Below are 24,347 nucleotides of genomic sequence, written 5' to 3'. Positions count from 1 at the left end.
GAGGTGGACACAGAGGTGAAAGGAAACCTCTCTTCACTGCTTCTGGACCTAGCCAAAGCCATTTTTATACACAGGGACATAGCCCGGGGGCACAGCCCTTTTCCTCCGCCCCTGCTGTGTCCCACCTCCCGCTTGCAATCAAACCCGGCTGTTTGGGCCCCGTCCCCCTCCTTTGCACTCCCAAACACCTCAGTACCCTCCCACCCTGTCCCTGCTTGGTGATGGGCGTGTGGCATCTCCCACTTGTGAGCACAGGATCTTTCAGCTACACCACACTCACGAGTCCGGTCTTAGTAAAGGGGGATTGCTGCTGGTTAAGTGTTTGTGCTTGTCAGGGAGAAAGGGGGATGTGCAAGAGCAAAATGAGTCCCTTCAATCTCTAAGGCAGATGTTACATTTTCACTGTGGTTGCCTAAGGAGGTAGTGCTGATGTGATGCATCTTGACCAGTTCTCCAGCCCATCCCTCGTGCCTTCTCAGCTCTTCACCCAGTTTTGGCCAAATCTGATTGTAGGCTTAGAGGTAAGGAGTTGCTATGAGCCTGGTAGAAATGGTCTAGCTAGAGACACCCATAGAACACATCCATCCATTGCAGTAGGAGCTCACTGCATATTCAACAGCAGAGCCCACCCACAGGAGAATTGTGTTAGAGCTGCCCTGACTTTTGTGCCCTGTCAGATATCAGTGATCTGCTCCTCAGGCAAGAGTCCTCACCAATAGGCTGCCTCTGTATGGAATGCACAGTGAGTCTACTCCAGGCTTACTATGGATCAGGTTCAATAAACAGCCACAGCACTGAGACTCAGCTTCACTGAAGTTAGTTGTAATGAGTTTCTGTGTTCACTGAACTGTTGGCACCTGCAGTTTTCTCCTGTGTACATTACATGCTGGAAGGGAGGAAGAGACTTTTCCTCACAGTTTCCACAGGAGATGCCCTTGTTCCCCAGTACTTATAAGTATTTGGCATCTCTCTTGGATGGCCCCCTCCACCATGCCACAACCTCCCTGTCAACATCCTCTTGGCCAAAAGGCTGTAGTCACAGTCCTGAGCACTGGGACTATGACTTTCCTCCTCAGCCCTGCTCACTAGCAGGAAGGATCACCCCAGAGTCTTTTTCCACAGAGTCCCATCTCCTTATCCACCAAAGGACATTTGCTGAGGGAGAGATGCTTTTTGATCAAAATTGTTCTGTGTGCCAGCTGAGGAGGGGCTGACAGCATCAGCTTTAGACAGAATTTGGGTAAGATACAGTTACAGTTTCTAGGCAGTGCTTCCCTCCTCCCTGGAAACAATATCCTGAGCCTGAGCTTCTGTGATGATACCAGGAGACTTCTTGTTCTGGACAGAAGGGAAGGTGTAACAATGTTTTGGTTCCAGCATGCAGAGCCACACATGGGGAGTCTCCTCTGAAGTCGCCAGTGGTTTGCCAAGTGATCAGGAATGGAGGTGTGGTGAGAGGGGCTTGCCCTCTTACTTTAAACTTCACTCTCTGGGCTTACAAGGCAGGAAGCCCCAAGTTCACAGGAAGATATGTGGAACAAGGGCAGTCATACTTCAAAAGCCACCAGCTGGCCCCTGGTTACCCCTCTTTGATTTATCTTGCCTGCTTCCTCCAGGGGCATTGGAATTCAGAGCAAGAAAGTGTGGCATTCGCTGGCTGTCTTGGGACGACTGATGAGGCTGTCCCACAGTGTTACATGCCTGCAAGCTGCCGCTTGCTGCAGGTTGTGGTCCATGGGACTTCTGGGATAGAAACCAAGAGTAAGCAGGAAGAAAGGATGCTGCTGCTCAGCCCATCTGAAGAGACATGATCCTGAAGATCTGGGAACTGGTGAGAGAGGAGCTGCTGTGATGATGGACAACAGTGACACGGGTGGAGGAAGGGAAAATTTCCTCTGTAGAAACTCTAGCACTGGACGTTCAAGGAAGCAGAAGGTCTGAAAGACCAGACACCGGCTTTTGTTTACAAAGTTCCTTGGGTTAGGGCCTTCTTCTTCAAGGCCAAACCAGATGAGTGTTCCCATTAGATGGGTGTTGAGATTCAGTATTGACAGGCAGTAGAAGAACCAAGCTATGGTTGCTGCAACCCACCAAATAAAAACAAAACAGAGAGAGAAAAAAAAAACCAGGAAAAAACAACAAAGAGCAGACAAACATAAATGTGAACAGTGCAATACAGGTTGTCACCAAATACATTCTGCTGATGCTTCACCTCCCATAGTAGCATGTACTGAAAGTCTAAGTCCTCTGGTCAGCAGCTAGCTTTTGAGCTCAAAGCTCAAAACATGGCCCGGTTCCTGGAAATGGCAGTGTTGGGAGTGAAAGGAGTTGACAGGTTATAGAGCAATGGAGCTCTAGTCCATCTTCCATACCTTTGCCTTTGGCCAGCTCCTGCTCTTGACTTGCTCCTGGCTGACACTGGAAGTGCTGATTTCTGGGGAAACAGGCTCATAGGAACGGAGGGACAAGCTTGCAGCAAGTAGACCCATCCGGACACAGGTGTCTGTGTCATGTTTAGCAAGGATCCCTGCAAGGATCCCTGCCATTAAGCTATGGAGAGAAAGAAGGGTGGTTTTGAACACAGGGGGAGCAGCTTTAATCTTGGGAACATAGGCATTTGTTTGTAAGAGCATTCATGTGGACTCAAACCAACACTTACAGAATATGTAACACAGCAGAATATGTCACACAGGAGGGGTGAGTTTATAATGTAAAGGTTTTTCTTTTTTATAGTTATTTTTCAATTTGGAGTAACAAATAGTGCTATTTATTCCCGTTTTATTTGTTTCTCATCTGAGAAGTTGATGTACTTTCCCATTCTACCTCATTTGCTATTATTTTCCCCAGTTTTCCACATGACGCAGAAGAGTCAAAGAAAGGGAAAATCTAATCTTCCTTTGCTCTCTAATTACTTTGTCACTTCTCTGCTCCTTGTTGGTGCCATATTACATTCTCTCCTGTCTCCAACAGGGTGGATTGGAAGGGCAGTAAAGTTTCCATATGATTGTGAGATGAACAAGGGACACAGCTGGAAAAAGAAATCCAAAGCTGAAATGGGGCTGTAGATTCACATGTTTGTAAGCTTTCACTGTGGTTTTCTATTCCCATTAAACATTATGTGAGTGTTTGGAACAAAAGCAGTCACCCACAGGTCCTCACAAGATACAGTGGAGGCCATTGAGAGAAGGGGATGACTTTGCCATCAGCCTGGCTGAAGGGAAAGGCTCTGTTGAGGCATGGATACAGGCAGGGTGGTGTTTGTGATCGACTGGGAGCAACTACTCTTTATTCATAGCTAAACACAGTAATGATGCTTGGAAACTAGGAAAAGACAAAGGAGACATAAAAGAGAAGGGAGAAGATAATGACATTTGAGAAGAAAAAACAAGGACAGGAAAATATGACAGCATGGACAAGAAAATCTATGGGGAAAGGAAAAAAATCCCTCTTTTTTGTGCTCTGACTAATTATCTCAACATCTTCTTATCCATAACAAAGGTGCAGAAGATTATGACTTCCATAAGTCATTCAATCTCTCAACAGCTCCAGAGGCTGAGAGTAAATATTTGGGGGAGCATCCCCTAGCAATGCCATGTGCAAGCATGCGGTGTTATGTTGTCATGGCAGCCAGGAGCAAGGAGCAAACAGCCACTGGTGCCTGTACACACACATGGATCCTTGGGCAGCATCTCTGGAGCTGTTAGAGAGCCTCAAGTTAGAAGCGAGGCATGGGGTGTTCTGGATCACTGCTTCTGGATGTGCAGTGTCCCCTGACTTCAGAAGTTCGAGGGTCCGTGGGGGCTGAGCTGTGAATGTGTTACAGCCCTGGGTTATGCCCTTTGAAGTGCTAACAGGCTGCACTAGGGCGACTTCACCACTTACATATGTCAACGTGGTGTCCGGTCATTTCCAGCCAGGATTACCAGGAAGGGAAACCCTGGACAAAGAGAGGACTACAGACATTTCTAAATAGACCTGGGGACTCTGGGGAATGTGATTTCCAGACCAATATTACTTCAGGGATGGGAGCAATAATGGATCCCTAGCTTCCAGATAGATTTGGAAGGAAAACCAAAGTTAAGGACATTCAAGATGTGATTCTGAGCAATCTGATCTAGTTGAAGATGTCCCTGCTTATTGCAGGGAGGTTGGCCAGATGATCTTTGAAGGCCCTTTCCAACCCAAACTAGTCTATGATTCTATGACACTCCAGTGTAACTCAGTGGAGGTTTCTGGCAGTGATGCACCTTATCTCATCTTTGGCCTTTCCTTAAGTTAAGCTTTCAAAAGGAAAGGAAACCCTAAAGATGTTTAGTTTACATTAGCCTCCAGAAAAGATTGACTGTGGTCAGGGGTAGTTGTGGACCAAGCAGATGATGCAAAGAGGAGGCTGTGTCCCTGGAGGGGCTGGCAGAGGCTGGGCACACCTCCTAGAAGCAGTGAGGAAAGCTGAGCCATCCTTAGGACACGCTCAGGGACCTGCGAGGTTCCTCCCAGCCCCCATTCCTCTGCCATTACACTTGCTGCTCCAAACAACACTTAGGTCTTCTTTGGAGAAGATCAGTTTGCAGTTGCAGTCAACTCAGAGGTGATCTGGGACACAAGGAGTGTGTCCTGGTGTTACCTAGCTTGGCAAGAAGTTACTGATTGAGCCTAACTCAAATATTGAGGATGCTGTAAGTTTAAAAGAAAAAAGACTTTTCATGCTGCCCACTCACAAATGATAAAAAGAACTGTTGCTATGCTGAGATAGCGGTAGGTAAAAGTAGAAAAATAAAAGGAAATATCTGTCACATACAGCCTTTTGGTCTAGCCCAAGGCAATGGAAGGATAGAATAAATTATTGTAGTGTACCAGGCAAGAAGAAAAACCTGACTACTACATATAGTTTGACAAGTTAACAAGGAGCATAATTAATTATTATTCTGACAGATTGAGAACTGATCAGTGGGGCTAAGAATAATGCCTGTCATTTCCTACTCTTATGTACAGTATTGTGTGAACAGCTAGGCGTATTACGCAGCACACTCTTTTGAAGCATGAGCTATTGCCAGAGGCAAGTGCAGAATCTGATGAAATGCTCTTATAGGGTGATTTAGCTGCTCAGTGGCAGTACCACTTCCATTGGCGAAGTGTGGAAGTAGTTAGTTAGAAAGACAGCTTTGATGTAAGGTGGTTTACTTTGCTTTCAGCAGCTCAGCCCCAGCTAACGCAGGACTACTAGATTGCCATGAAAAGCTTGGATCTTAAAGAAAAACAAAACTAAGAATGGCTTCCAAGATGCTCAGGGAGACATTTTTAGTAAGCTTTGCAAGTAATCATGGTAATCAGCCCTGTTCTTGTGTCCTTAGTGTCTGCTCCTCAAGCAGCAGAATACCATTCACCTTTGCAGTAGAATTTCAACTAAATCTAATTATGACCCTTTTACATGTAGCTGGAGAAGACAGAGTAGTGAGCAATATACCTGTCACCAGCCCCTGAGACGTTGACTATCTCCTCCCTGCTGATGTGGACGGCTGGGTAGTGGGTAGCACAGAGGCTGGCAGCAGCAGCCTGTGCCAGGAGAGAAGGGAGAGAAGGGAAGTTAGTGGAAATTGCCCAAGTTGGTATGGCCTCATGTGGCTTATGCCATCCAGACCTGCTCAGATGCCAAAAAGAAAAAGAAAGAAGAAAAAGGCAATAATGTTTTTTCACACTTTGAAAGCTATCAGCAATTTAAATAGAGCTTCCTGAAAGTGAAGCCTTCACTCATGAATATTCATGCAAGCACATTTAAAGCTAGCTGACTAGAAACACTGCTGCTAGGAGCCAGCAGTTTATGGACAGACAACTTGATTTGCTTTCAGAGCTGTGTATTCCACCTACCAAACACATACGTTTCCCAGGACTGCTGCCATGCCACCAGAAATAGCAGTGACGCTTTATGGTCTGAGAAAGAAGCAGCTGAGAGCTCAGAGTTAGTTTCCTGTGCCTTTACCTGTTCATGAGGTCCTGGATGAAATGATATGCTCCCTCCCAGGCTCTTGCCACACAGGAGGATGCCGAGAGCGCCGAGGGTTACCACCACACAATGCAGATGCGACAGCAAAGGGCAGGCCAAGGCCACTGCGGTCTGGACAACATCCTCCAACCTGGATGGCAGCTCTTGATAGCGTGGGGAGAAAAGACTGTGCTATAACTGTAAAGGTCCTCAACTGTCCTTTTATGGGCTGGCAGCCTATTTCTGAGGACCACTGCTACTATTTATGATCACTTCTGATATGTGGTTAATTTTTTTTTCTTTAAATCATGGGAAACATGGAATTCTCCAACATTAGACTTTCATACCTCTATCCCATGCTGAGGAAACCACCCCTCATGGGACTAAATATGTGTCTGTAGAGATCAAAAAGTGTCCTGAAGTATGACTTCATTGCCTTAATGCTGTTGGATTTACACCTGCATGTGGTGGGGCATTTCATTTCTGCAAAGGGTGATACTGAGAGATTGCTCCAGTCCGGCTAATGAAGTGAGGCAAATAGGATCTCTGGTTTTGGACAAGAAGCCATCCCAGGCCTACTGTGCTCTCTGACAGATCATCAGTCTGAAGCCATCCCAGGCCTACTGTGCTCTCTGACAGATCATCAGTCTGAAGCCATCCCAGGCCTACTGTGCTCTCTGACAGATCATCAGTCTGACCTGGGCCGTACAACCCGTGCAGAGATGACTTTAAAGTGGAAGATGGCAAGAGTGTTTAAGAATCCCCACTGTGTTATAACCCAACTTGCTTGGATTGGAGCAGCAAATGTTCTTCTCCAGGATGTAGGTTATCTAGAAGTGTGTGACTGGCTCTTCTGAGCCTTAAATACCTGCTGGCAGAGGGTTCCCAAGGGTCCGATTTATTGCTCTTAGCTCTTGCAGGTTGGGAGAAATGTATGTGAGCGCTTTCCAGCTGTCTGAGAGGAATGGCTTAGAGGCCTTGTTCTCACCTGTTGGCTCATAGCACACTTCAAAACAACATTGCAATGTGTTAGTTCATGAATTAATTAGTCATTCCTTTCTATGTCAGAGCAGGATGCAGTGTACAAGGCTTAGCATGACCTACACAATGTGAAGTATGCGTGTAATCTATTAGAAACTTAAATCTCCCATGTTTGGGATAAGGTCTCCCAAGGCTTCCTTTCCAGTGCTCAGCAATGAGACAGTTGCTTCTGGATCTGGAGTGATACAGTCAGACTTCAGTTTTGTTTCTCCTTTTAGCTGGTTTTGGAGCCTCTGACAGGTTTTAAGAACACTGTCTCCTTTGGGATTTGCTTTTAAAAATGCTTTTTTTTAAATGCTTTTAAAAAGGTTTAGGAAGCCTTGTGAAAAGTCCCCAGCATACTGAGGGTGGTGATGGTGTGCATTTCATGGGAAGTGGGAGAGAAATCTTGTCAAAAGATGCTTTAGCACTTATGAGAAGCAAACTATATTGCTGCTCGAACTGGCAGAAGCACACACACTTGCTTTGAGGTTAAAGGCAAAGAAAGCAGCTTTCCCTGGCTTTCTGGCAGTGCCCACAGGCTGTAGCACCTACACCACAGGGAACGCGATTTAGCTGCAGAATGAGGGAAAGGTCAATGAACACAGAAATGTTCCATCCATTTGAAAAAGACTAGCAGAGTACACAAAGGAGTGCTGAATGACACAGCATGTCAGACAGTAACCGGGTATCTCCAGCAAGCAGCAGCGGAGAGCACTCAGGGTGTGCAGTGTCTTGGCACAAGGTTAGGAGCTACAGGGCCAGGGCTGGGCAAGTTCTCCTTACCTGCTATCTGATGTTCTCTAGCTAGTTGGCAGACATACTGAATAGTGGAAAGAGGCACATTTCCATCGATACACACTAGTGGGGCCTGGCACAGGTTCTCCTTGAACTGGGACACCTAGCAAAAATCCAGGACAGACCAGAGACAGCTTGAGTCATTGCAGAGGGACAAAAGATAGCTAGTCAGACTCAGGATGTAGGATTTTCACTCGTTTTGCAGCCCTTAGGTGCAGATATGAACCTAAAAGAGTGACTCCTTAAGGAAAATGGAGTTTTCAGTTTGCCTCATCTCCCTCCTTTCTTCTCCTTCCCCTGCTCCCTGCCATCAAGAGCAGAACTCAACTGGCCCAGCCCTTCTAGCAGGGAAAGGTAGTTGCTGGTCCTCACTGGACCACTTGGGTATCCGTGGGTTAGTCAGAGACCTACAGGGAAAGGGAATGCTGCTCTTTAATACCCTGTGCTATACCTGGCTTGACTACACCTTTGCTTGCTGCCTGAACACAACCGGTGCTACAGGCACTTGTGCAGCATCCCTCCCATGCCTCTGCTAATCCTGGCAGAGAGAAGGGCTGCCAGAATGCACTTTGCAGCAGACGATTGGCTCAGAGTTTCCACTGGCCACAACTGTTTCTTAAAGCTCAGGAGAGATAATCTGTCATGAAATGGTTTTCTGTGCCAAGGCTTGGGAGAGGCAGGGTGCGGATGGAAGTGGGAGCAATGACCATATTCTTCTCTAGGAAGTCTCATGGGGATGACAGTGGTAAGTAAATTGCACTTAACTTCCATGTCACTGTCAGTCATGAAGTGCAGGCTTTTGTTCTGTTAGTAAAAGAATGAGCAAGGAAGGAGGGTGCAGTGATGGGGTTTGCTGAATCAGTGCTTAATCACTGCTTTCATTAGTCCTGACGTTTTGAAGGTTTGGATGTGCCAAGAGCAGTGCTTGTTGATACAACTCAGCATGTAGAAACAACAGGGATAGCAGTGAGGGGGTGGAACAGAAAAACTTCCTCTAACCAGTGTTCTGTCCATTTTGTTTTGGTTTTCCCTAAAGGGAGAAGTACCATTTCTGCAGGTGGGCTGGATTTATTGCTGGCTTTAAGGTCCCAAAAATTATAAGTTAGCTGGGACTAGCTAATGAAGAAAATTCTGACCTACATGTCATGGATGATAGCAGTGGTGATACTGTATGGAGCAAAACCAGAAGCTCCATCTGGCTCAGCAACAACAGAGGGCTCTGGTAGCTTGCCATGCTGCTACTTCAGTGGCCAAAGCCTGGGGTTAACATCAGGATTTCCCACGACCCCCCTGCACACCCCTCCCTCCTGGCACAGCTTCCCCAGTTGCTTTTTGTCACAGGTCCACACTCCTTTTCCCAATAAATAGCTTACAAATCTGATGGTATGCATACGTATTGTTCTGTTATCTGGTGGTGGATGTCCATGTCTCCCAAGCCGACACTGAGCTCCCCAGCACTGGTGATCACAGCACAATAAGTGGCTGTGTTCTTCCCCTCCAGCTGAAGGACGGCACTCATGTCCTAAAACAGGGAGGACAGTTACACAAGGAGCATGTTCCTCTCAGCTACCACTCTTGGCTCATCCTTTCTCTGTGCCTGCCTATCAGTAGCCCAGCTTGCTGTTTTCCATTCAACCTCCCTTCTCCCTTGAAATAAGTAACATTTCAAAGGAATCCTGCTCTAGATAATGCTGGCAGATGGCTATTTTTTAATATTTACAATACAACAAATGCCCCTGCTTCAAGAAATCATTTAGTAAATGACAGTGACAGGTCTCTGTTGTGCAGTTCTATAGGTTGTGTCTCTGTTGTGGTCTGCAGCCCTGTTTGCTCCAGCCACCCATCCTCATAGCTTGTGTGACACTTAAATGGCCTGACAACACGCTGGCATGTCTTGGTGGCACACTCCAGCTAGCAGTTATGTCAGCCACCTCACAGACTGCACAGGCCAGTGTTGAGAGCAGCCTTGGAGCTATTTCTACAGCAATATTACAGACATAGCTATGAGGTGTGGGGGTCTTGTAAATAATCTGCTTAGAGAACTCAGGACATTTCTTGGAATATATACAGTGCTTCCGCCCCAGCAGCTCACACGGGGAATTTGGAGGTTTTAAGAAGTGTTGGTAGTAATATGCTTTGTTACAGACAAGGACTGCTTGGCTGCTGCCCAGCAAGTCCATCTTCCCTTGGCAGACCACTCACTTTGACAGCACAAACTATGCTGGGTAGATGGAGGATTATAGACCTGCTGCTATGAAGCCTTTACAAACAGAGTTTATGTTCTTACTACTTCATTAATCCAACTGTTCAGATAGCCAGAACTAAGGCCCCCTGTGCTGTTTGGATATAAGAGCCCTGAGGGCATTAACAGGCCTTAATGGCACTGATCAGCTTCACCTGAGGGCTCCCTGACTTGTCTCCAGCCCAGCCTCTACATTGTGGAGGTGTAGGATGATCTGAGTGAGGGTAGTTCTGGCTTTCCCAGCTCCCCATTGGGGTGGAATGCTCTGCCTTGATGCTCCCTCCATGAGCTCCTGCTGCTCCTGGATCCCTAACCTCAGTGGACAAGCTGCTGCTTAAGTCAGGTATTCTTCTGGTGCAAAGTGAGGGGTGTAGGCAGCTGTGTAGGGGACTCTACTCTTCTAAAGCTTTAAGGTATCCAGCTGAGTTCCCAGTTCCAGTTATTCTGTTGTATGCTTTATTCAACCAAGGCAAATATTGGCATTGTTTTGTCTATTTTCAGGGTCAGGGCTTGCATGTTTCTAGTTGTGCTTATGGCTTACTAGAGTTTTTTCATGGCTTCTCCTGATTTACCTCACTTTCTCCTTCAAGCATCACTCCTTGGAACTGAAATCAGTCCTCATGGTTCAGACTCCAAATTGAATATACATTTAGCCTGTGTTTTGGGGGTTGGGTCCACACCTTCTAGCTTTCTGTAACTAAAGGAGCATTGAATTATTTCTACTCTTAGCCTGGTGGGAAATGGCTTTTATGTTTGCCAGGGCTGAGATAACTTTTCCCTCTATGTAACTTCATCACCTCCATGCTCCTGATGTGCTGCTACTGTGCAACATACCATATGGTGACAGTAGTGCAGGACGGATTCTGAATGTTCATCCTTCCCCATGGCTGATAAAAAGAGAGGAGTCTGTCCAAGGCGGCTTAAGCAGTCTAAAAGACAAGTGCAAACAAGAGACAGTAGTAAATCCACCAGAGTATTATGGACACAGTGACAGCCTGTGCAGGTTAAGAAAGCCCTCTCCTGGAAAACTTTATGCCCACCAATCCCTGTCTGAAGGACATTCAAGATGAAACTCAGCCACAGCTGCTGCAAAGGGTTGGATGGGGTTGAGTGGGGTGATCTGTGTCTGCCTGTTGCACCAGCACTCTGAATCCTCTGGATATTTTGGAACATCTAGGAGGAAACAAGAAGAAGGGTGCATGGATGATCATCCCTGAATAAGCTTATTCCTCTGAAATTCTTGCTCAAAACCTGCTCTTGTTGCAACTATAATCTGGCATTAATTCAACACTGAGGGCCAGACTGTTCACTGGAGATCATTGAAGCTTACTTAACTTTAATTTGGGGTTACTGTGCTGCATGCTACTTAACTTCATATTTGTGGACCTTTCTTTTCCTGATCCTAACTCCCTTTCCTCTTACTTCTTGGAATGGCCCCTGCCATTTCCAGGCAGTCTGCCTGCTGGTATATTGCCTAACATGTCCCAGATCTTAACAGCATTCAAGAGCTCCTGCTGCTGAAGGAATACCAAAGGACAAATCACAGCTGGCATGCACCCACAAGCAAACCCAAGCATGAGGCACCTGCCAAGTTTCTTCCAACGCCGCCAAAGGTTCGTCTCACTCTTCCAGCATTTGTTTGCCCACCGCCCTGGAAGAGCAAATTGTTAATCATCAAAACTGGAGGGCTGCTTGGCATGGATGCTGTGTCTCCTTCAACATGTGAAGTCAAGTTGATGTTACTGAAACACAGGTCAGCAATTAAAGAGAGAAGAAGGCAGCTAGATACCAGACTGAGGGCAATATAAACATCTACAGCTATCTACAGACTTCAACCTTGATGACAAAGGCCTGCTTCCCAGGAGGGGAGATCAAGCAGCTCTCCCCATGCATTGCTATTTCAGCCTTACTTGCTAAGACCTCTTAAAGAGAATACAGCCAATAAATGTTTCAGTTGATATGAGCAGCCCTCTGAATTTACCAGCTCACCACAGTGATGGGACTCCAGAGCTGCTGATCCAGACCTGAATGACACTACCACTGCCTTCAGGCTATTTAGCTAACCCCTTAAGCAATTTGGGAGTTGATTTCTTACTTATTTATTTTCCTCTTTGGAAAATGATGGAGGGTAGATTTAGGTTGGACATAAGGAAGAAATTCTTCACCATGAGTGTGCTGAGGCACTGGCACTGGTTGCCCAGAGAAGCTGTGGCTGCCCCATCCCTGCAATGTTCAAGGCCAGGTTGGACTGGGCTTGGCGCAACCTGGTCTAGTAGGAGGTGTCCCTGCTCATGGCAGGGGGGTGGAACTGGATGAGCTTTAAGGTTGCTTCCAAACAGTACTATGAAAATTAGATTTTTACCTTCACGTGTACTGTTTCTGTACTTTACTCATGGAAAGACCTCTTTCGGTACCTGAATACTTTTTAAATCACCCTTCTCCTCCCAGATATCTCCCTTATGAAAAGTGCTTTTCTCCACCTGTGTGGTTATCAACTTTTCACTTTCCTCTGCCTTCCACTCCCCTGCCCATCTGTCAGACTGTCACATCCAAGTTGTTAGAATCCCTCTCCCATCTCCCCCTTCTTCTAAATGTTCTGCCATTAGAATTACATCAGTAAGTGCTCAGATCAACTTGGGCTTTATTTGGACTATCAAATGGCTTAAAAGCTTTTGTTTCATAAAATCCTGAAACATACTTTCCATTTCTGAAGACAGCTTGCCACTGGTGGTCATAATGATGTTCACAGTTCTGCTTAACTCGGAGCTCTCAAGTGTATGTTGAGCATCTGGGTGGCAAGCACTGAAGTATGTGCATGCCCACACACAGCAGCTCCTGGCCCAGACCCTCACCGACACTTGTTAGCCTAAGTGCACCAGAATACCCCTGCACATACACATCGTTCTTGCTTGTAAACACCACTTGCTTGCAAACACAAAACAAGTAAATGTATTGCCATCTCACAGTAAGAGGTACTCTGCCTCCAACCTGTCGCTATTTTTGGGTCTTCTCAAAACTCAGACTGAAGCTCCCCAGAGACCCTTCTTCCCCAGTGTGAAGCAGTACATTTGTCCTTTGCACAGAATGCTTTTTTCTGCATCCAGCCCTACAACTGTAAGAGGCTGCTCTCCAATCTAAATATGCTCATTTATCATTCTCTTCTGACCTCCAGGCTGCCTCTGCTTGCCTTGACTCTCCCCAGTTCTATAGCTTGCAAGACTTGGTGCTAATTCTTGATGCCTTTGTTTCTCTGTCTGGCAGTTCTCCAAGCCCTGACCTGCTCAGACCACCTGAGCATAACTGGCTGTATATAAGCAACCTATGGCTTCTGTCCATCTTTCCACTACTTGTCTCTCCTTGTTAAGCCAAATGCCCCTCTGTTACATTTGCTCACGCTCCCTGGGAATTGCCACTGGTACTGGCAGGAATGAGGCTATTTTCATCTGCAACTGACTTCTGTTGAGTGTTGCAGATTTTGAAAGCATGGAGCTTGGCTATGTTAACTCTGAAACAGCCAAGAGCAAAATAAAAGAAACCCACTCCAAAGTAAAAAGCAAGGATGCTTGTTTAGGCAAGTCAAACAACATGGCTTTGATCACTGGCCCCTATTTCAATATTAAAAGAGGGTACTAACCACTATCATTAATGAGCACAAACTCTATTTTATGTGGTTCCACTATCTGTTTTTCAAAACTGATTCCTGCAGGAATGTTGAAAACACTCATGAGCTCATTTTGTTGTCTGGCTGCTGAGCTTCTCAGTCCCCTGCAAAGCCCAAAGGCAGAGTTTCAGGTTTTTACACCAAGCCTTGCCTTAACAGCAGTGGGTGACCTCTGCTGCTGTACAACCCCACAGGGCCTGAAAAACATGAAGATGTTAAATCTCTCTTTAAAGCAGCAGATGGGTGCAATGAGAGAGAAACTAGCAGCCTGCTTATGAAGAAAAAATGACTGTCTCTCATTGCACCTCACCAGCTCAGCCAGTAACTTCAAGTCTGAGCTCAGGTATCTCTTCTATGTAGTTTTCAGGTGGGGCTGGCTGAGGTGAAAGATGCAAATGGCCTTGCTGTCGTGATTTGAAGTAAGACTGGGCTGATACTTTTTGGCAATGTTTCAGCCTTTGTCTCTGGGATCTTCTTCCATGTTCTAAGAGGTTTGAATTCCTAACGCAAAATTGAGACTCTGCTCAACTTCTGCGTATCCCAAGGGAGTTATAACCATTATGCTGCTTCTAGCACCTCTTCTCAGCAAAACCAAACATTCTCTGCAGGTCAGATAGTTACTTATAAAGCACTTTGCATTTGGATATCCTTGAAAGCCATGTGGGAATTACAACAAGGACATAATACAGCAGCTTTCCTGCAGAGACACCACGAGGTGTGAGTGGTACTCCAGTGATCTGCAACAAATCCAGAACACATAAGGGTGGGAGCTGCTGGGTGCTAAGTCCTTTGGAAAAGATCTGTCTTTTGAAGCCAAAAGTAATGCTGTTGAGAGTGGCTTTTCCTCTGTGCCAAACCACAGCAGCTGTCAGCAGCAGTGTTACTTACAGCTATCAATTCCCAAATCCTCCTGTAGTTTGGCATTTGGGTAGTTGCCACAATGGCCCAACTTTAAGGCTTGCTGTTATACAGAAGGGCAGCTAATGCCTCATTTTTTCATGCACCATTAATATCTCCTTTTTTCTTTCCCTCCATCAGCTGTTCCGAGCAGTGCCTATAGCTGCTCTTGGCTCCTCACTGTGCCAGGGGTGGTCCAGGCATCTGCACTCCCTGGGACACACCAGGGGGTTGGCTGCCCTCCCTGGGACACAGCTCATCTCCTTGTCCTGAGCTGAGTGTGGGATATGGATGTTATCGGTTAGATCACCACTGAAGCAGTCACTTTTGGTTTTGCAAGCCTTCATAGCTGATACCACAGCAATTGTCACCCTTGACCATTATATTATTGTTTGGTCTCTGCCTCTGCATCACTGAATAGCCATCTTCTGTAAGGACAGTTTCTCCAGCACATCTTTCCCTATCTGACTGAGAGATCTTCGCAGGCTGCCCCATCTGACAGCAGGAGTTTCCTGTCCTTGGACAGGAAGGACAGCATGGAGTAATTTGAGACATGAAACAACTGTTGAGCAAGCTTCACCATCTCCATCTATAGTACTTCATATAGCTCAACAAAACTTGTATAGGCCATGCAAATAGCTGTCATTTGCATGGGGAAGTCCCGGATCTGTTCCACTTTAGATTCCTGGTTGTTTTGTCATCAAACCAAATTGAGAGGGAGAGGGTCTGGGAACATTTAAAATGTTCTTTTTTTTAAAAAAAAGTTTTTTTTCTCTGTGTGTGACTTAAACCCTAAATTTATGACTGAGCAAGTTGGTTCTCTGGTTTTCTGTAACCATGTCAGTACTACTTTTCTGAGAGGTTTTTTACCACTGTGGGCATTCTGCACGGAGATTCTTGCTTCCTATTCATGCTGCCTTTCCACAGCAAAGACAGTCCCAGCCAGCCAGAGATGGCTCTTACTTGGAGATTTCCCCTCTATTGTGCACAGTGAAGGCCTTCACCTGCTGCTTCTAGCTCTTTGCATATGTGCTTCCAGAATGTCCTCTGCAGCTCTTCTGCTAAAGGAGCTCTTTGGGCTTTTGGAATCAGGGAATATTTCCAGGGCACCTTAATATAGTCTGTAGAGCCCAGAGTCATATATGGAGATTATCATGGTGACCCATTGCTCTGTCCTTGTCTTGAGTGGTAGAGATAGTGACTTTTAGCACGGGAACAGAATAGGTCAGTATGTATCGTTCTGTTGCTCACCTAGACAACACATCAAATATGCAGCACTATACCTCCCAGTTTTGTGCATGTGTATGGATAAAGACATGTGGGTATGATAAAGACATCATGGGTGGATGCTGCCTTCCTCCCCACCTCAGCTTTGGCTTGGCACTCCCATAAAAATAGGTGGAAATGGCAGTGGTGCTAAGGAAACTGCTACAGATACAGTACCCGGATGACAGGGTTCTGTGCCTTAGCTATAAAGTCGACGTTGATGCCTCCAATCACCACCTTCAGGAGAGAAAAAAAGAGGTAAAAAGTGGTTAGAAGGACTTGGAGAAAAAGTTTCCAAGTCTTCTTTGCTTTTCCTAGTCACTTTTCCCACCCTCTTGAGAGCTGGCTAATTTTCAGTGTGCTTATTTTGGATGGCTAGACACAGGTCTGTATAAATTAGGAAGAATGGAAATCTCTTCTATATGCTGCTTTCTGAATTATTCCTGCTCGTAGCAAGCCCCAGCATGGCAGGTTGGGATGTTACTGTGTACATGTATGGGTGCTGGCAGTTTCTCTGTGTGGTGATAATGTAATGTAAGGTCTAGTCACATCAGTGCCCTTGAAGCCATTTCTCTTGGGACAATTTCTGACATACAAAACCTCAGAAACATTCAAGCACTGTTGTGTAAGAAAGACAAGAAATTGGGGAAAAAGTGGACAGAAAAATGCAGTCATTTCTTGCAAGTTCCCAGGAGAAATTTCCACAGGCAGTGACACTTTATGGAGCACTCTCTTAGTGTCCTACAAAGCCAGAAACAGCTCCACAAACAGGAAGTTTCCAGGTTCTTTTGGGACATACAGCTTTTTTTTCTCATTCCATCAGATGCTGGGTTATTGTCTCTGGAGTCACTGCCCTCTTTTATGTCGACAAATTTTACTGCAAATGGGGTTTAGAAAATTTTCCATCTCTCTGAAGACTACCTAAAATAGATTTCCCATAAATTATGTGCCACACAAAAAAATCCAGGAGAGTGAATATTGTATTGGGATTATAATGGATCTTGTTCAGGATATGCTGTACCTTTTGTAATTTTTGCAATTATGAGCAGGAGGCCAACAAAAAGGAGATATTTATAAAACACTTATGGCTCAACAGCTCAAATTATCTCCCTCTGTCCTCTTCCAGGTCTACTCCTGTAGTCTTGAGTTCCCTGGCACTGAGAGCAATATAGTTGAAGTTGTACATAAGGGCACAGTAAAAGGTGATTAAAGTTTTAATGTATTTGATGGTCTAAGACTTAATGGGATTAGGCCACTGTTGGTATTCATTCGCTGTAAATATGGATGGGGGGGGTGGGGGAGAGGAAAGCATATTTATCTAAGACAAATAAGAAATACTAAAGAGAGAATGCCTGCCAGATTACGATAGGTCTCTTAAGACTGGCTTTTGTAAACAGATATAAATGTGTCCTGTGCTGTCAGCAGAGGCCTTATATGGAAGGCAGACAACTCACTGGCTGGGGTAGGGTTGTGTCCTCTCGCCGAGGCAGGTTCCACTTCCTCCTGGCTTTCTGCAGTTTGCTCAGGGCCACTGCAATGCCACTGCCCACTCTGGCATTGTTCTGGATCAGGGCAAGGTCTGTTTGGCATTTCTTTGAGGAAAAGCAAAAACACCAGCAAGACTGACCTGTTAGAAGCCTGTGTAGGAACTGCTTAGAGGAGAATGCAGAAAATATTTGCCATGAGACCCTTTGGGGATGCAAATACTGGGTTACCATACTGCATGAACACCCTGAATTTTAACACCCATAGGTGTTTCCCTTACAGGTTTCTCTTACTGTGTGCCTGCATGTTAAGCTGGATAAGGCAGCGGGATGTACAATGCAGTGCTCTGGGAAGCCTAGGTACCTTCCAGCGTGCAACCCCACCATGGACAGCAGTGTCCTGAGACTCCAACACAGGACAGGCAAGCTCGGGAATCAGATGCGAGGGATCTCTTTGGGCTCTGGACCACATGCTGTCTGTGCTGCCCTCCAATTTTTAATGCAAAAGTGGATGAAGACAGTAATGGTCCTCCTGAAAAAGGAAGATGCAATCACTAAGCTCTCATCTATTTGCAGATACTAAAGTGTTTTCCTCTTGCTAGACTGCCAATAAAGTGACAGCATTTTCACCAAGCACTGTCAGAAGAGACAATACACTGGAGTACTTCCCCCTTCCCATTCACTAAAAGGATACTGGAGTCCAGTGATTTCCCATCAGTTAGTTCACTGAGCCTCTGTAACATAAAAGGGGTCAGTTCTTTGCCTGTGATCCCTTTGGATCTGCAGAGGTAAAGGAAACACCTACAGATGAAAAGGACTGAGCTGAAACAGCATCCAAGGAGAAGCACTGCTTCTAGCAGATAATTTATCTCCATAACCACATACCACAAAAAGTCCTGCAAAAGTGCTTCAGGTTAGATAAAATTACAGTTGAAAGCATGCTGTGGGATCACCCCTGTCCAAGGTTAAACTGTGCTACAGCCCCTGTATTCATCTACTTCCCCAGGACCTGGGTGAGCAAAGGCTAGGGCTTAGGTTGGTTCTCACCTGGCTTCGCTGAGAGCTTGCTGGATGGCTTCTTCAATGACCTGGCCTGAGGCAGCTTGCTCCTTGGGACAGGGCACTGCTATCAGCACCCCACTGCTCATGCCCAGCCCCAAGGCACTGGCTGGGAAAGGACAGGCACAACGTTAGTGGTTCTCCTTGGGAAATCAAATGCTGAGGGAAAATGACAGAGAAGAGTGGGTGCAGAATGAAGGAACCCGCAGAGCTGGAGCTCCTGTTCTTAGCTGACCCAAGGACAGGGTCTGGTCTTTTCCAGCTACTAACAGTTTACATCTGCCTAGCTCTTTAGAGTCTGTACAATCAAGGGGCAAATAATTTGTTTTTCTAAAGAAAACTGACTCCACTTCTGAAGGCTCAGAAACTTAATTAACATATATGTTAACATACATGTTCCCTTCACCTCACCAGTGTGATAAAAACCTGTCTCAGCATGCCAAGGTGGCTGCAGCTAGGTAAGAAACTTGCTGTAAAAACTGAATTTCACTGCTGCTTTACAAAGCACTAAAGCAGGAATGGGGGAGTTGGGATAGCTTGTTTTTTGGGACAAACCATTCTCCAAAAAAAGCTCTACTCTTAAAAAAGTGCCTCATCCAAATGTGATTTTTGTGTCCTGCTCTTCCAGGGCCCTACATGGGCCTTTTCTTTCTGAAACACACCAACGAGTTGAGCTGCCTCCTCTTCATTCCGGACATGATAAGGTGCCTGGAAGCCGCTCTGGCGTGAGAAGAAGGCTGGGAACTCCCTTGACTCTCCAAAGGCAGCCACACAGACTCCCTGTGTCTCCTGCAGCAGTGAAGGCGAGACCAGAGGTAATCAGGAGAGGGAAAGGGGGCCCACCAAAAGAAGGGGGCTTTTTCCTAGAAACTGTCCTTCTTTAGCACAGGATTCAGTTATTTTATGCATCCCACTCTATTCAGTTGTATCACCAACATTTTTTGAAGTAAAGAGCCAGCCATGATAACTGGTTAGACATAATTTGGCTTCACAGGACACATGCATGCCCTGTGCTTGTGCTCGGAGCTGATCAAAAGCCATGCAGCTGTCATTAGGGCAACACTGAGTCTAAGGTAACAACTTGTGATCTGAAGGTATGTTGTGAGCTGACAGGAACATAAATGAGTTCTGTTTGTGATTAAGAAGTATTGACGCTGGCGGTCACCTGAAGTGCTGGCCCTGGTGGTTCCCAAACCTTAAATGTGACTCTACTGAAAATCATTTGATTCCCATTTTAATTCTGATTATATTTTAGCATTTGATGGATATAGCTTGCCTGATCCACCAATTCTGGAGTACTGTCCCAGAAAATCAAGTCCAAAGTCAGAGAAAGAGGGCACTGGTTTTGGCATCAATTAGAACAGGTGCTGGAACAGCCCCTTGGGCATGGATAAATTTATGTTAGGGAGCAGCCCAGAGCTTGTATAGCCCCAGAACTAGAGAACAGTAAATATGGCTTCACATCCTCTCAATAGCCATTTCTAAAAATCTTAGGATAAATACTTACCCCAACACCACTGGGCATTCTGGACACAAAGCACATTCCCTGCTTTCAGGCTCAGCAGCCCATGCTACCTACCAGATATTCCAGTGTCCTGCCAATATCAAGTATAGATTTGACTCCTGCAGATACAACAGCAACCGGAGTTCGTCCTAGCTCTGTCAAGTCAGCACTCACATCAAGACCTGTCAAGGGACAAGCAGAAATTGTGTCAGTGACTATGCTGTATTCCAAGCAGATGTGATCTGCCCTCTTAAAAAGCTGTCTCTGCCTGGGATGCCACTGCCTCCTTTTGTAACCACTTAGATCCAGAAACAAATACTACAGGGTTAGATCATGCCTTTAAGTGTTGAGATAGAAAGATATATTGACAAAAAGAATCACATAGCTTAGGGCAGAGGTGCAGCCATGTACTGTATCTCTCAGCTCTTTGATCACATCGACAAACAGCATGTAAAAATTTGGTAGAAAAGAAAGAAGGTGTTATACAGCAAGGGCAAAGTTCAGGAGATGGAATATAATTCAAGTAGATTTTGATTTTAGTATTGACATCACTGGGGAAAAAAAAGCCACAGGAGCTTTGCTGACCTCAGGAAATTCCCTGGTCTGGAATTTACATCTGAAAGGGATGGCATCCAGCAGAGCAATGGAGTTATGCTGTGCTAGGATATAACACAATACAGCTAAGAAGACTGAACATACTTAAAGGTCACAAACTACACTGCCAAGGCTGGGCCATTTTCCAGAGGGGAACATGCGCTTCTAACACAGACCAAGGCCTAAGCCTCTTTTGTGGTTACACTCTTCCTCCTCAGCTGAGAGGGAGTCAGTAACAACACTGTTCTCCAAGCCCCTGTCAGGTTATCCAGCCATTATGAAGTGGGAAAGGTACAGTCATTTCCTGTTGCACCAGCAAACAGTATCCATATAACCCCATGTAAGCAAAAGATAAACTCCCAGCCTCTTAACAACTGCCCAGTGCTCAAGAGGAGTATTTTGAAGCTTCTGGAAAGAAGACACCAGGGAAAAAACAACCATAGTATGGTCAAGAAGAATGATAACTTTACTCTTCTGCAGGACAAACTGGGAAAATGGAAAAAGATTGAATGAAATAAAGCAGAGAAAAGTAGACTGTATTGATTTTCTTACTCTTCTCTCCTCCTCGATGGACACCTCCTATGCCACCCGTCACAAACACGGGGATTCCTGCTTTGTGTGCGGCAATCATTGTTCCAGACACTGTAGTGCCTCCGGACAAGCCCTGTCAGGGGACAAAGTCACAGTCAGCACCCAGGATGACATGGAGAATGCCACATTTGGGCAGCTATGGTTGTGGTCTGACATACAGTAATGTCACAACAGCCTGCTGTCAGCAGCTGACAAGTGAAATACAGATACAAATATTCTATTAGGCAAAACCACAGCAGAATCATGGTCCCTGCTACATAAGCTGCTCTTGCAAAGGCCTTTTTTCACCAGGGATTTCCAGGACTTTCCAAAAGAAGGCTTCATAGGCAGCTAATGTCACCTTAAGATGTCACTAAGCTTGTGATGGCCTGCATGTCACATAGTTTGTATGTAACGTGATGATGCCTTATCATGCCAATAATATTCTTAGCCCAGTGCTCATGGCTTGCCAGCCAATCCAGAATGACTTTTCACTAACCCTATGGCTGCTATTCCCATACTTTGTTGTATTTTGATTCTAGATAGGACCACATTTGAGCTTGCCAATAAAATACCACTTTACATGGTCTTTTCAACAAGTTTAAGAGCCACCTGGCTTGAAGCTGAGGAGCATTACACTATAGCTGTAGAGAAAACACTACAACAAAAAGTCTGCAAACCATACCTGGCTGAGGACGAAAGGAAGATCTCTCCGAGACACTTTAATTACATTTCTACTGCTTGCCAAGAATTCAAGTTCCTCATCTGTGAGTCCTACATGGATTTGACCTCTTAAGATACCTACAGTGGCTGGCACTGCTCCATTTTTTGTTACAATTTCTTCCACATCTCTGGCCATGCTAGAATAAGGTAAACAAGATAACAGTCACAAAATTCATGAGGCAAACAATCAAACTGCCATGTTTGGTGGCCATTAGTTCCCAGCTTCCAGGTTTATACAGTCCTTGTGATTTCAGCAAAGTCCAGTTCCTCTTCTGTATCTTCCTAGTGGCAAAAGTCTGCACTTGAATTTGCAGAAGTGCAGAGGTCCCATTTTTAGGACAACAACGTCCAAGCTTTATGCTTCATTTTTGAGAAAACATTACTTGGTATACAGGAAAATCTGGTTGTACAATAGACTACTGAAAAACAGGGATTGCCTCAAAATAGGATCTTTCTATGTCTATTCCCCATTATTTCTCTGAGATCAGAAACCTTCACAGAAATCTCAGGTAATTGAAGCCCTGCTCAGAAGACCAGGATATATTTTTCACAATACAGGCAGTCACATATAGAGTAACAACAGTGCCTGAGGATACTCCAGGGCTGCAGTCTAGGTCTTCCTAAGCTTCACAGGTTTTATATTTCATCAATCATACATTATCCTTTTCAAGAGCAGCTTCTTCCTTTCTGAGCCATCTGCACATACGTTAGGCAATCTGTAACTACTGAAACTACCTCCTTCCCAAAATTAGGTTTTTAGAGTTTCATTCTAAGAACATCAGGAAGAATAACAGCCAGGTAAAAATCAAGATGGAAAATCAATACCAAAAAAAATCCTGTGCTTTCTGGAAGCAAGGATGGAGAGTGCAATGATTTCTGGCACTGTAACCCAATGAAACACATGTCTGCTACTGAGCATCAGTAAATAAAGGGTAGAGGTTGGAGTGGTTCTGTGCAGGGTACAGAAGGCAGCAAGAGGGACCAGTAGCTCTCACAGTAGCTGCTCTGAATGGCAGCAAGGAACAGATTTCACTGTTGTATTCCAGTCCTTTTTGTATTATGAAAGATATACCAAAAGAAACCACAGAGTGTTTTCAATGTCTGTACAAACTATGCAGCTGAAAAAGGCTAGTAGCTCTCTCAGAGCAAGTGATGACATTGTCTGCTGCCATGTTTTAAAGGAAGCCAGAAATGCATGGTGTTGGATAAGAAGATAAATAAGTACCCTGTATGTGCCCTTGTAAGGCCAAATACAACTGCTCTACACCAGAGCTCATATTCTGCATGCCTGACAATTTCCATTCGCTCTTACAGGGGTTTTGGCTTGACAAAGAAAACCAGTCCTGATACACCAGTTATATGCCTGTTCTTACAACTTTGTTGAACAAGGAACATCAAAATCAACCACCTCAAATTCTGAGGATAGGCCATGCCATGTGTGATGATGGTGCTTTCCAAGGCTACGACTGGTCTCCCCTCCATCAGGGCTTCCTGCACGGAAGGCTGAATCCTGACATAAGCACCTGGAGGTAAACGCAGAAAAGTGAATTATTTGTGTGGATATCTGAAGTTACTACTGAGCTGTTTTGACATCATCACAATAAATTTATCCCCCTCTTCAGCTGTTCTTTGGGGTGAATTCAGAAATAACTTCTCAAAGACTAAAGCTTCACTTATGTAAGCGAAATATTTGCAAAATATCTCTGTTGTTGGTATGAAGAATAATCCTCATCATCATCACTGAGTGTTCCTCTGCCATCAGTTTTGCAGCTGTGTTGTCACTGGCTCCAGTAACATTACTTTAAATGAACATTACTGTGAACAAACTGAGCCCTGAAACCATGCCCAACGAATATGTTGTAGAAGAGTTGGGAGACCAAGGATACCATAGTAACTCAATATATTGTAAGACTATTGTGCATCAAGACTATTGTTGCTCTTTGTTTTGCTCCCAGAACACTATCAGCAAGATCCCTGCTGCATTCAAATGAGGAAAATGCTTTTCACCCAGGAACTCAGAATACACTACTTACTATGCAGAAATCTTCTCACATGGGTGGTCCCACATGCCACAGTAGACACATGTTTTCCCAGGCTCCAGGCTATCTTCCCAATCATCTTTTGCACTCAGTTGGTGCTGAGATAAGGAAAGACAGGTAAAAACAAGAGGTAATTTAGCAGTAATGTGACCATGTGAAGCTAAACACACCATCTATTGCCAGGAGACTGCCTGGAGACTCCTGGTGCTCCAAGCATGAGCTAGGCTGTCAAAGCAAAATGTTAAGCTGCAGAAATGGAGTTGGAGAGTTTATCTGGCCGGTTGTTAACACTGGGCTGAAATCGTGGGGAAGCAGAGTAACGAATGAGGAGTAACAAACTAGAGAGAGGTTGGAAGTAGACAACTTTAATTTCCAAAGCTACTTGCTCATGACAGATTGCAGGCTCAGCCACTGCCACCTCCAGCCTGAAAGATCACAAGGAGCAATGCACAAGGCAGACGCAGGCAGAGGAATGCTATAAAGATAATGAACCCAGTTTTTGCTGGTGTC

The 24,347-nt window shown here is 45.2% G+C and overlaps 1 protein-coding gene across 1 annotated transcript; it reads right to left on the bottom strand.

Annotated features, from left to right (window-relative positions):
• Positions 1-2,240: 2,240 nt before the first annotated feature.
• LOC101872967 (pseudouridine-metabolizing bifunctional protein C1861.05-like) lies at positions 2,241-23,916 on the bottom strand. Its single transcript, XM_005151743.3, has 18 exons — positions 23,832-23,916; positions 23,207-23,321; positions 21,761-21,935; positions 21,058-21,169; positions 19,987-20,093; positions 19,070-19,196; positions 18,396-18,516; positions 18,043-18,128; positions 17,319-17,443; positions 16,042-16,101; positions 11,625-11,691; positions 10,875-10,969; positions 9,192-9,320; positions 7,787-7,901; positions 6,849-6,986; positions 5,978-6,144; positions 5,465-5,553; positions 2,241-2,550 (listed from the first exon to the last, which is right to left on the bottom strand). Exons 1-18 carry the CDS (start codon positions 23,914-23,916, stop codon positions 2,355-2,357), a joined length of 2,109 nt encoding a protein of 702 aa, XP_005151800.2. The 3' UTR covers positions 2,241-2,354.
• Positions 23,917-24,347: the final 431 nt, after the last annotated feature.

Source organism: Melopsittacus undulatus, chromosome 5 (genome assembly GCF_012275295.1).
Source record: "Melopsittacus undulatus isolate bMelUnd1 chromosome 5, bMelUnd1.mat.Z, whole genome shotgun sequence".
In the NCBI taxonomy this organism is placed as follows: domain Eukaryota; kingdom Metazoa; phylum Chordata; class Aves; order Psittaciformes; family Psittaculidae; genus Melopsittacus; species Melopsittacus undulatus.
The sequence above is the reverse complement of the archived record's forward strand: the minus strand, read 5'-3'. Positions and strand labels throughout refer to the sequence as shown.

Coding starts and splice junctions, on each gene's coding strand:
- LOC101872967 (XM_005151743.3), bottom strand. CDS start 23,916: ATGATTGGGAAGATAGCCTGGAGCCTGGGAAAACATGTGTCTACTGTG. Junction 6,987..7,786: donor TAGAGAACATCAGATAGCAG/GTAAGGAGAACT, acceptor GTTGTTTTGAAG/TGTGCTATGAGCCAACAGGT. Junction 6,145..6,848: donor TGGGAACCCTCTGCCAGCAG/GTATTTAAGGCT, acceptor CACGCTATCAAG/AGCTGCCATCCAGGTTGGAG.